Below are 13272 nucleotides of genomic sequence, written 5' to 3'. Positions count from 1 at the left end.
CATCACTAACATTGAGTGGCTCCTGCCAACATACTGTCTCATCTCTAGCCACTTTTATAATGAAAAATTGATGTAATAAATGTATCACTAGCCACTTTAAACAATGCCATTTAATATAATGTTTACATACCCTACATTACTCATCTCATATGTATATACTGTACTCTATACCATCTACTGCATCTTGCCTATGCCGTTCGTCCATCGCTCATTCATATATTTTTATGTACATATTCTTATTCATTCCTTTACACTTGTGTGTATAAATAAGGTAGTTGTTGTGAAATTGTTAGGTTAGATTACTTATTAGATATTACTGCTTGGTCGGAACGAGAAGCACAAGCATTTCACTACACTCACATTAACATCTGTTACCATGTGTATGTGACAAGTAAAATTTGATTGGAGTTTAACTAAATTCTTACTTGAATGTTCGTTCTCGACAATGCAACAATAAGAAATATTACAATATAAGAATACAAAGTAAATGGCTCAGTAGAATAGAATATTTTTTTTAGCATAAGTATAACACTGGAAGGTTACAGAAGTCCAATACTTACACGTTTTTTTGGAGAAAGTGGGAATTGGGGGAAAGTATTTAAATGGTACAGCATTTAACATCTAAGTCTTCATCCACTTTAATGAGAACCATGAAAATACGTTAAACCCAGGGGAAATCTATATATTGTAGATTGTATTAAAATTATTTTTTAAATGTCAGTGGTTTAGTGGAAAGAAAGAGACACGTCTCTATTTAACCTTAGACTTTACAGCTTGTTTTAAGACAGTACTTTTAACAAGCACATCAAATCAAACTTTATTTGCCACACGCGCCAAATACAACTGTATACTTTATCGTGAAATGATTACTTACTTAACCAACAGTGCAGTTCAAGAAGAAGAAAATATTTACCAAGTAGGCTAAAATGAAAAGTACTAATAAAAAGTAACACAATAAAGATAACAATTATGAGGCTATATACAGGTGGCACCAGTACCGAGTGAGTGTGCAGGGGTACAGGCTAGTTGAGGTAATCTGTACATGAAGGTGGGGGCGTGGGGGGTCAATGTAAATTGTCCGGTGGCGATTTTTATGAATTGGGGGTAGAAGCTGTTGAGGAACCTTTTAATCCTAGACTTGGCGCTCCAGTTACCGTGTGGTAGCAGAGAAAACAGTCAAAAAATTGGGTGACTGGGGCTTTCCTCTGACACCGCTTATTATATAGGTCCTGGATGGCAGGAAGCTTGGCTCCAGTGATGTACTGGGCCATTCGCACTACCCTCTTTAGTGCTTTACGATCAGATGCCATACCAGGCGGTGATGCAACCGGTCAGGATGCTCTCGATGGTGCAGCTGTGGAACCTTTTGAGGATCTGGGGCCCCATGCCAAAATGTTTCAGTCTCCTGAGGGGGAAAAGGTTTTGTCATGCCCTCTTCACGATTGTCTTGGTATGTTTGGACATGATAGTTCGTTGGTGATGTGGACACCAAGGATCTTGAAACTCGCGACCCGCTCCACTACAGCCCCGTCGATGTTAATGGGGGCCTGGTCGGCCCGCCCTTTCCTGTAGTCCACGATCATCTCCTTTGTCTTGCTCACAGTGAGGGAGAGGTTGTTGCCCTGGCACCACACTGCCAGTTTTCTGACCTCCCTACATGCCGTCTCATCGTTGTCGGTAATCAGGCGAGAGAAACTATTCATATTCATCTTAATAATCCATATTATTTTATTGTAGAAATGGCAGATTGGCATCAGGCAGATAATACAATATTAACCTATTTGCCATTCAAGATGAGTGGATAAGCATACTGCATTTCAATAAGCACATACAATATTGAGAATCTGATGAGCTCTCCAGAGCCCTATACATAGTTAGCGAGGTAACTTTCGGTCAACTCTGAGTTCAACTCTGGATAACCGGTACCACAAAAATGGCTCACCTTTTAGCCAGGTAAATTTCTATGGCAACGAATCCTTCAGCACTAACATGCTCCCGGGCAGGCTAACTTAGACCAATGAAATCAGATTCCCCCGTCTCGCAAAGATTGCATCATCATCCCCTTCATTTGACGACGACGACTGATAAAATATGTTATTAATCAAATGTGTTGTTGTGTTTCAAAAAATTATAATGTTACATAATGTTACATAATGCATTTGAAACTTCATGCACATAAAACTTGTGAATAACTTAATATCATTATTTTATCTATAGGAGTGGGAAAAAAGGTGCTTGTGCATTCATAAGCACACCAAAGACGGCGTTAACAATAAGTAATACAATAAAGACGCACTTCAACAAGCATATTTAACACCATAGCCTGCTGAATTTGCAAGCTAACTTTTCTTTCATTTTGATTTCGGCACAAATTACAAATGTGGCACTGACTCGCCCATAGATAGATGTTTCAGCATTGCCTCAATGAAGAGTCTGGCGTTCGACTGGGTATGTGCGACATCCAGGCGCAGTTCCAAGCCTACTAGAGTTAGCGGCAGGCGGACAAGCAATAGCCACTGTTGTAGTATGGATGAAGCCTAAACTGGAATGTGAATCTAACTGAAGCTGGCAAGCTTTAGAAAACCCAGAGTAGATTTTTCTTCAATCGAAGTGTCCCCCTCAGGCATGATGGGAATAAGGATTTTCATTCTCCTACCTGACAACAGTTCTTTGTTGAGGTTGGCTCTGTCAACAGACAGGATGTACTGAAAAGAGAACAGGCTGTTACATTACCTCTCAACTACACAGAATAATGTGACGCTGTAACACTGACACTATCACTTTTTTATACAAAAAAATACTTATGAAAATGTCAACAATGAATACATTTCAAATACATTTAGAAGCAATGCTCGGGAGTCCTAAAACATTCAGTGACTGAAATGTGAGTGGGATCGGGGAGTCTGTTTATTGTCTAGTAAGAATTACTGAGTTGATAGCTAGAGTAAGCTTTGGTTCAAACCATCTTTTGAAGTGTTGAGTGGATGGGATAATTGATTTAGCGGAACATCCATTGGAAGTGCCCTTTTTATCTTGTCCTTTCTACTTGAACAATTTGGTAGAATAAAATCCCTCTCTTTCCCACGGAAGAAATAAATACTTCTCGAATTAGCTACCATGTCTTCTCCCTCCACCCCTCTATCCATCATCACTCTCTGCCTAGCCGACCTCACCTAATTATTTTTCATAACCTTTTTTTACAGTATATGTCTGATCGTGTCTTCTCATTTTTTATTCACTTTTTCCTCATCTACATTTTTTCCCTAACATCCTGTCTTCCCACTTCTCTTAATGAAGGATTACTGAGTTTAGTGGGCTACTATGAAGATATTTGCCTAAATATAGTTCCTCTTTAAAGACAGAATAGAACAGAGGTTAACCCCTTTCTAAAACACGACTCCCAACAGCTCTGTGTAGACAATAGGGCTCCCCTCCATCATCATATTGCAGGGTACCTGTCCTGAGCTGAGCATCACCTTTAATATGGGGTGGATTTACAGCTCATATCATCTATCATAGGTAGAACCAAACAGAAACATGTGACAATGTTGGGAAGTTTACACCACACAGGACAAGACAGGTGTTCAAATATTATAATTTCAAAATTTTAGCTGTGCTTGATTTAGCTTGCTTGTTGAAATGGTACCAATAATAAATTCAGAAATGCAAACATCACGCACCTGGCACTCCAGGCAGTCTGAGGCAAATGCTTAAAGCATCTGAAAAAGTGCAAATACTATTTGAAAAAATGTCTGCAATGGTCACGGTGGGCTGGTGTACATTTTACAGTATTGTCTGAAGTCAAAAGCTATGTAATAGATGAAAAAGCTTCCTCTCAAACTAAAATAAATAACACTTACCTGTGGGGTGACAGGTACAATGTGCTTTGTTTCAGGTCTGTATTATGACCCTCCTTGACCTCAGCAGCCAACTGTGACCAGTGCAGACATGAGTTCAAATACTAGTTGTACTCTTTCAAATACTTTAAGCATTTGCTTTAGCCTGCATGGAGTGCCAAGTAGGCAGGGTTTGTACTTTGGCAAGTTTTCTATTGGTTCCATTTCACAAAGCAAGCTCAATCAAGCAAAGCCAAAGTATTTAAAATGATAGTATTTGACCACAGGTCTGGTTATATCTCAAATTAACACCTATTAAGAAAATAAACAATTATTGGTTTAAAGATGTAATCCGCAGTAAGGGGAAAAGCGCCACTGCTGCCCCATGGCCGTTGTTATTGTTCGATGAAGCAGAGCTGGGGAGCATCCCGCATTGTTGTAAAAAAGTGCAGTACATATGCTGCTGTTTTATAACACGTGCAATGACGTCAGAGCGAAAAACAACAACAATGTTATTGTAATATCGCAAACGGATGTGGCAGTTTCACCGTTAACGATTCCAGCTTTAACAGACTATTCACACTGTGAGAACCTACAGTACCAGTCAAAAGTTTGGACACACCTACTCATTCAAGGGTCATTTTTTTCTTCTCTTCTACATTGTAAGATAATAGTGAAGACATCAAAACTATGAAATAACATATGGAATCATGTAGTAACCAAAAGAGTGTTAAACAAATCAACAAGTATTTTAGATTCTTCAAAGTAGCCAGCTTTTGCCTTGATGACAGATTTGCAAACTCTTGGCATTCTCTTAACCAGCTTGACTTGGAATGCTTTTCCAACAGTCTTGAAGGAGCTCTCACATATACTGAGCACTTGTTGGCTGCTTTTCCTTCACTCTGCGGTCCAACTCAGCCCAAACCATCTCAACTGGGTTGAGAACGGGGGATTGTGGGTGCCAGGCCATCTGATGCAGCACTCCATCACTCTCCTTATTGGTCAAATAGCCCTTACACAGCCTGGAGGTGTGTTGGGTCATTGTCCTGTTTAAAAACAAATGATTGTCCCACTAAGCGCAAACCAGATGGGATGGTGTATCGCTGCAGAATGCTATGGTAGCCATGCTGGTTAAGTGTGCCTTGAATTCTAAATACATCTCTGACAGTTTCACCAACAAAACACCCCCACACTTCCTCCTCCATGCTTCACAGTGGGAACCACACATGTGGAGATCTGTTAACCTACTCTGCGTCTCACAAAGACAAGGGGTTGGAACCAAAAATCAAACATTTGGACTCATCAGACCAAAGGACAGATTTCCACCAATCTAATGTCCATTGCTCGTGTTTCTTGGCCCAAGCAAGTCTCTTCTTCTAATTGGTGTCCTTTAGTAGCAGTTTCTTTGCAGCGATTTGACCATGAAGGCCTGATTCACGCAGTCTCTTCTGAACATTTGATGTTTAGATGCGTCTGTTACTTGAACTCTGTGAAGCATTTATTTGGGCTGCAATTTCTGAGGCTTGTAACTCTAATGAACTTATCCTTCCTTTCCTGTGGCGGCCCTCATGAGAGCCAGTTTCATCATAGCGCTTGATGGTTTTTGGGACTGCACTTGAAGAAACTTGACAGAACTTTATGTCTCAAAGTAATGACTAGTTAAATAAAGGTTAAATAAAAATAAATACAAATTATTTGAGCTTTTCTTGCCATAATATGGACTTGGTCTTTTACCAAATAGGGCTATCTTCTGTATACCACCCTAACTTGTCAAAACACAACTGATTGGCTCATTTATTTATTTTATTTATTTAACCTTTATTTAACCAGGAAGGGCTCATTGAGATTAAAATCTCTTTTTCAAGAGTGCCCTGTCCAAGATAGGCAGCACCAAGTCATTACAAAAAAATTACAGACAGAAATGAAAAACTACAAGTAATCTAGTAAACACCATTGAATTCACAAGAGTATAAAACAGCTAATTAAAAACATTGACAGGTCAGGGAATCAGTGATTTAAAAACACCAATCGGGACAAGTTCTTCCAGTTTAAAAGTATTTTGTAAGGTGTTCCAAGACGATGGCGCAGAGTACATAAAATCCCTTTTACCAAATTCAGTTCGGACATTTGGAACAGTTAGCAGGATAAAGTCCAGCAAACGAAGAGAGTACCCACCACATTTCTGAACAATAAAAATGCACAAATAAAAAGGTAGTAAACCCAAAATGGCTTTGTAAATAAAAGTATACCAGTGACTGAGCCTACGAGTGACTAGAGAAGGCCAGCCAACCCTGGTATACAAAGTGCAGTGGTGCGTATGGGTTTTGCAGTATAATATAAATTTCAAAGTGCCATGGTAAAGAGTGTCAATTGATCTCAAACACTGAGCGGAAGCATTCATATATAAAATATACCCATAGTCTAGTAAAGGCATAAATGTAGCTGACACTAGCCTCCTTCTGGCTTCAAAAGAAAAACAGCCCTTATTCCTAAAATAAAATCCCAATTTCAGATTAAATTTTTTTGTAAGTTATTGAATATGCAATTTAAAAGAGAGGCCGTCATCAATTAAAATTCCAAGATATTTATATGAGGTTACAACCTCAATCTCCTTGCCCTGACAGGTAGTAATAGGTGAAAGGTTCAGAAGTCTATTTCTTGCATTAGAAAACACCATTAGTTTAGTTTTGTCAGTATTGAGGATAAGCTTCAATTGACACAAGGTATGTTGAACAGTATAAAAAGCAGTTTACATGTTCTGGAAAGCTTTTGTAAGAGACGAGGCACAACAGTAAATAACAGTATCATCAGCATAAAAATGAAGTTGTGCATTTTGCTGCTCAAACACATTAAGAAGGAAAGAAATTCCACAAATGAACTTTTAACAAGGCACACATGTTAATTGAAATGCATTCCAGGTGACTACCTCATGAAGCTGGTTGAGAGAATTCCAAGTGTGTGCAAAACTGTCATCAAGGCAAAGGGTGGCTACTTTGAAGAATCTCAAATATAAAATATATTTTGATTTGTTTAACACTTTTTAGGTTACTACATGATTCCATATGTGTTATTTCATAGTTGATGACTTCACTATTATTCTACAATGTAGAAAATAGTAAAAATAAACAAAAACCCTGGAATGAGAAGGTGTGTCAACTTTTGACTGGTACTGTAAAATAGGTGTTAATTTGAAATTAAATTAAATCAAGTATTCTGGGATTTAAATAAAGGCCTGCTTTGTTTAGGGGATTTTTGAGATGATGTATCACACAAACCTCATTCCCTTTGCTCCTTGTTGCAAAGAAGTGTAATGATTAACAGAGTCCCTTTGGGATGGAAGAGGTCCTGTTGATTCAGTAAATCTGAGGCCATTGACCATTGTTTGTGTCTCAATGAACTTTCTATGATGAAAGTCTATTAAAGTGTTGAAGTGACATTTGCATCTCTTGCCTTTGCAACCATGATTTTTATGGTTGCAAAGGCAAGGGACGCAAATGCCACTCCAATTCAAGAATGAAGGAAGCGCAAGATTCCTTCTTTTGCACGAGTGAAGTGAGTTCGGAAAAACTGAAAGTATCTTAGAATTAGTTTTCACATACAAACTTTATATGTCCGAACTCAGAATCAAATAGTTTTCACAAAAATAACATGGTCGCTGTGTTAGAACGTGTGTTTTGATTGCTGATTTTCTACATTTATCAAAGTCCCATCGGGTAGTCTGATTTCAGATGTGTCCATGTAAACAGGATTATTAGGGGAATCGTTCTTCTTCTTGCAAAGCATGTAAACGTTTTAAATCAAACTATTATATTAATCTGACTATTCATAATAATCGTATCATTTTGTGCATGTAACCGTACTCAATGATGTATTTAAGTAACTGTAATTATACATAAATAATACAAAAGGCTGACAGACTACTGTGCTACAAGGTAATGGTCATACTTTGTCTTGCGTGGAGAATTAATTCTTAATCTATCGAATGGGAGTTACAGTGTGGTGTGTCTAGGCGTTGCAGCAGCAGAGTTACCTGTCCTTTCTTGCCATAAGGAATGGGGGACTGTGTCCCATTCAAGGAGTGGATCATTCTGGAATGCATGGGGATTCCTTTGGAGACAATCTAGAGAAGAAATCAAACTGGTCAGATCTGCTCACGGAATTACATTGTCAGTGTATAACATGTGTAATAACATGATGACATGATGAAGACACGCATATTGAATAAGGAATCCAGCACTAAATCAAATCAAACTTTGTCACATGCGCCAAAACCATCCCTTAACCAAGAATGCAGTTCAAGAAAGAGTTAAGAAAATATTTACCAAATAAACTAAAGTAAAAAATCATAAAAAGAAACAATAAAATAACATTAACGAGGCTATATACACAGGGGGTACCGGTACCGAGTCAATTTGCATGGATACAGGTTAGTTGAAGTAATTTGTAGTTAGGGGTAAAGTGACAGTATATTGTAGGTAATAAACAGCGAGTGTGTGTGTGTGTGTGGGGGGGGGGGTCAATGTAAATTGTCCAGATGGCCATTTGATTAATTGTTCAGCAGTCTTATGGCTTGGGGGTAGAAGCTGTTAAGGAGCCTGTTGGTCCTAAACTAGACGCTCGGTACCTCTTGCCATACGGTAGCAGAGAGCACCGTCTATGGGTGACTGGAGTCTTTGACAATTTTTGGGGGACTTTCCATTGACATAACCTAGTATTTAGGTCCTGGATGGCAGGAAGCTTGCCCCCAGTGTGGAGTACGATTGAGACTGTGGATTTGTTGGGGCGGTATGCGAATTGGAGTGGGTCTTGGATATCCAGGATGATGCTGTTGATGTGAGCCATGACCAACCTTTCCTATCAACATGAGTGCTACAGGGTGGTAATAATTTAGGCAGGTTAACTTCGCTTCCTTGGGCACCGGGACTATGGTGGTCTGCTTGAAACATGTAGGTGTTACAGACTCGGTCAGGGAGAGGTTGAATAGGTCAGTGAAGACACTTGCCAGTTGGTTATCTCACAGTTGTCCGGAACAGCTGGTGCTCTCATGTATGCGTCAGTGTTGCTTGCCCCGAAGCGAGCATAAAAGGCATTTAGCTTGTCTGATAAGCTTGCATCACTAGGCAGCTCACGTCTGGGTTTCCCTTTGTAGTCCTTAATAGTTTTCAAGCCCTGCCACATCCGATGAGCGTCAGTGCCGGTGTAGTAGGATTCAGTCTTAATCCTGCATTGACGCTTTGCTTGTTTGATGGTTTGTCTGAGGGCATGGAGGGATTTCTTATAAGCGTCCGGATTAGTGTCCTGCTCCTTGAAAGCGGCAGCTCTAACCGTTAGCTCGATGCTGGTGTTGCCTGTAATCCATGGCTTCTGGTTGGGATATGTACATACGGTCACTGTGGGGACGACATCGTCGATGCACTTATTGATGAAGCCGATGACTGAGGTGGTATACTCCTCAATGCCATTGGATGAATCCCGGGAACATATTCTAGTCTCTGCTAGCAAAACAGTCCTGTAGCGTAGCATCCGCGTCATCTGACCACTTCCGTATTGAGCGAGTCACTGGTACTTCCTGCTTTAGTTTTCGCTTGTAAGCAGGAATCAGGAGGATAGAATTATGTTCAGATTTGCCAAATCGTAGGCGAGGGAGAGCTTTGAATGCATCTCTGTATGTGGAGTAAAGGTGGTCTATGTTTTTTTTCATCTGGTTGCACATGTGACATGCTGGTAGAAATGAGGTAAAATGGATTTAAGTATTAAAGTCACCGGCAACTAGGAGCGCCGCTTCTGGATGAGCATTTTCTTGTTTGCTTATTGTCTTATACAGCTCGTTGAGTGCGGTCTTAGTGTCAGCATTGGTTTGTGATGATAAATAGACGGTTACGAATAAATAGACGGCTACGAATAATATGGATGAGAACTCTCTTGGTAGATAGTGTGGTCTACATTGTGCACCAGTTGTTATTGACAAATGGACATATACCCACACCCCTCGTCTTACCAAACACAGCTTCTCTGTCCTGCCGATGCATGGAAAATCCCGCCAGGTCTATATTATCCGTGTCGTCGTTCAGCCACGACTCGGCGAAACATAAGATATTACAGTTTTTAATGTCCCGTTGGTAGGATGGTCTTGATCGTATATCATTAATTTCGATTGCACGTTGGCTATTAGAACAAATGGTAGTGGAGGTTCATTCACTCGCCTACAAATCTCAGAAGGTAGCCTAACCTCCACCCCCTTTTTCTCCGTCTTTTCTTCATGCAAATGACGGATGTTTGGGCCTGTTCCCGATAAAGCAGTATATCCTTTACATCAGACTCATTAAAGAAAAGATCTTTGTCCTGTTTGAGGTGAGTAATTGCTGTTCTGATGTCCAGAAGTTATTTTTGGTCATAAGAGATGGTAGCAGCAACATTATGTACAAAATAAGTTGCAAAATAAGTTACAAACAATGCGAAAAACCAAACAAAATAGCACAGTTGGTTTGGAGATTGTCAAACATCAGCCATCTTCTCTGGCGCCATTTTAGTTCTCTAGCAACAACAATTGGCAAAACATTTAAAACACATCTATCCGTTCAGCCATAGTTCAGGAAAGTGGATATTATTGGCTCTAAATATGGGCTACCTAAGTTCATTCTGTCCTCATCATGACTGCCCTTGAAGGTTTACTTGAAAAGCTGGCAAAGCCCAGGCTCTCTTCCCAGGGGGCATGGGCACTTTGAATATTTCATCATTATGAATACTGTAAAATAACAACAAAGAGCAACTGCCTGGTTCAGTTTTCATTGCTTAGGTGCTGTTGAGACTAGGAATTCAATTTCCCACAGTGGTAGCCAAGAAGGACAAAACAGAACAACATACCGTGTCTTCCATTCCCACTTGTTTCAATGCCTGGCGACCCCTGTGAGATAGAGCTAGATTGATGCTTCTTCCCTTGACTATTTTGGCTTGGCGGATATCTGGTCAGGATCAGAGATGGAGAGATCAAACATTCAGGTATGATGATACTCAAGTCTAACATACACAAGCTACTAGTCAATCCAAATGTAATTTCACTGCATCTGATGAATGCTTGTGAAACCAATGTAATATGCCAATCATAACTTATATTGAAATACATGTTTAGATTGCTGTTTGATTGCTATCAGGACAGAAGCCATCCCAGCTAGCACAGTGGATCTGGGACGATTCTGGCTGAGCGTCGGGGCACTTGGCTGAGAGTCAGACTCGGCCGACGTCATGTGGCCCGAGAATGGGCCGCCTTCGGCAGTATTACTTATGGCTAGGATGTGGGGATTGAGTTCGGGCCGATTCCGGTGTGAGTTTTCTGGCTGCATTATGTAATTAACATTTCATTATTTATTTTTCCTTATTTTCTCATTGTTTCTGTGATCAAAAAATAAAATGATCGTTTCAATGAAATACTTTAAGAGTCCTGTGTAGTATTTTAGTATTTTGATACTCTGTGCAAGGCAATTGATAAGCATTAAAAACTTTGTGGATGGAGCCTCCTGAGTGGCTCAGCGGTCTATGACCCTGCATCGCAGTGCAAACTGCATTTATTTCAGATGCTGGTACGAGAACCGTACCAGCCACGTTCGGGAGACCCATGAGGCAGCGCACAATCGCGCTGTAGCGACTCCTGTGGCGGGCCAGGCGCATGCACGCTGACACGGTCACCAGGTGTATGGTGTTTCCTCCGACAAAATGTTTTTTTTTTTTTGTGGATGGGTATGATTTGTATGTATAACATTTAGAATAGTAATATTTCAAATTTCTAAAATCGGCTAATTTTGTATACATTTATTTCAATTTGCATCGGGTCGCTTCTGGGGGGATTCTGGAAAGATACCGGCAAAGTCGGCCCGATGTACTTGGGCCGATTCTGGACAGTCATTCATTGTGATTCCGGGCCGAGTCCGACTCCCGATTCCGGGCCGATTCAATCAGTTCCGGCCCACCGGAAGAGGGCCGCTTCTGGGCCAATTGCTCATTGCCAGCGGGGATTGTGCTTTGTTGTTAGGAATATTGTAATGACTAATGACTGCATGCAGTGCATACTTCCAAAAATAGATGGACTACTGTGTAGCTGTTCAAAATAAGAGGAAGCACTTTATATGTTGTGTAATCAAGTGTTTACCTTCTCGAGATTCAAAGACCTCTACTTGAAAACCTCTTTTTGCAAAGTAGCAGGCATTCAAGGCGCCGACCTGAGAGAGGGTTGATTGCATTAGTTCATGGTGCAGGCAGCATCTATTTTCATTTTTATCACTTGTGATGAAAATGGAAATGGATTTTAAAAAATGTACATGGTTGCTGCACAGCAATATCAAAGGAAGAGATCAAAACAGTCATATTGACCTTAAGGCACTTTGCTTTGTCAATGGTAGGCTACAATAAGGACCAAGTAGTTTAAAGTGTCAATTACTGTTAGGCTTTACTCTTCCTTACATGATATTGCTTTAAGAGGCCTGCAAGGAAAGTATTAAAAAAACGATACTGTTTGTTTTCAACCAAAATACTGTTAGCTCAGACCTGCCTTTTTCACCATCAACCCTATTGAGTCAATGGGGCCATCTGCAGTTTAGCAAATTGGCAAAACCAAACATTGTTCTATAACCTCAAGAAAATAAGGCTCAGATTACACTTAAATAGATTACATTTATATTTTATTAATAGATTACACATAGATTAGATAACCTTGTCACAACATGAACATTTTTTCATTACAACAAATCTCAGCAGCCTGTTTACATTATTCACACTTCCATTTTGACTTCTTACCAAACCACCTCCCACCACAGCCACCACTTTATTCTTGCTGGTTGATTTGCTGTCATTGGTTGAACAATCCATTGTAGTTTATGTCGTTATACTGAAGTCTTGCAGTGTCCGTTTTGCCTTTCAGTGATCTTGGACACTGAAATAAATTACTGCCTGTGCCGATTCAATTAAAACGTTTTTACTGTGACACTCGGGGTTTTGAGGGAGGCGCGACCAGGATCTCATAAATGTCGTCCTCGTAGTGGTTGGTTCGCTTTTCCCCACAATGCAAACAAAACAGAGAGATAGTTCAGAGTTGAGGAATTTCCCATTAGCAGCTGAAGCGCACACACCGCGCAGAGAAACAGAAAGATTACAAGAGCCGCTGGATTTACACACCTTTTACTAGGAACTGCTGTGTGAATGATCTGATAGGTGATTATGTTGTAGTGAAAAAAATAATCACTTCAATAAAAAAAAATGTCTGTGGTCCAGAGTTAGTAGTTTATCGCTAATCAATCTTGTGAAAAAAAGAGCATAGATCCCTAATGATGCCTATACTGACATTAGGAGAAATTACACATTTACTCTGAAATTCAACCATTGGAAGCTGGTTTAATTTAAATTGCTCATGCTGCTGCTGATGAACTTTTCAGAGACAAAAGAAAAA

The 13272-nt window shown here is 40.0% G+C and overlaps 1 protein-coding gene across 2 annotated transcripts in view; it reads right to left on the bottom strand.

Moving 5' to 3' along the window:
* Positions 1-12917, bottom strand: part of LOC135512452 (kynurenine 3-monooxygenase-like) — a 40266-nt gene extending 27349 nt beyond the window's left edge. The window contains exons 1-5 of one of the 2 annotated variants that reach the window (XM_064934497.1): positions 12624-12917; positions 11980-12049; positions 10701-10798; positions 7867-7956; positions 2657-2705 (exon numbers count right to left, since the gene is read on the bottom strand). In XM_064934497.1, the coding sequence (XP_064790569.1) occupies positions 2657-2705; positions 7867-7956; positions 10701-10798; positions 11980-12049; positions 12624-12695 (379 nt within the window). In that variant the 5' untranslated portion in view covers positions 12696-12917. The remainder of the gene's footprint in view (positions 1-2656; positions 2706-7866; positions 7957-10700; positions 10799-11979; positions 12050-12623) is intronic. The other variant, XM_064934498.1, reaches the window with a different exon arrangement.
* Positions 12918-13272: the final 355 nt, after the last annotated feature.

This window comes from Oncorhynchus masou, chromosome 24 (assembly GCF_036934945.1).
Source record: "Oncorhynchus masou masou isolate Uvic2021 chromosome 24, UVic_Omas_1.1, whole genome shotgun sequence".
Lineage (NCBI taxonomy): Eukaryota > Metazoa > Chordata > Actinopteri > Salmoniformes > Salmonidae > Oncorhynchus > Oncorhynchus masou.
The sequence above is the reverse complement of the archived record's forward strand: the minus strand, read 5'-3'. Positions and strand labels throughout refer to the sequence as shown.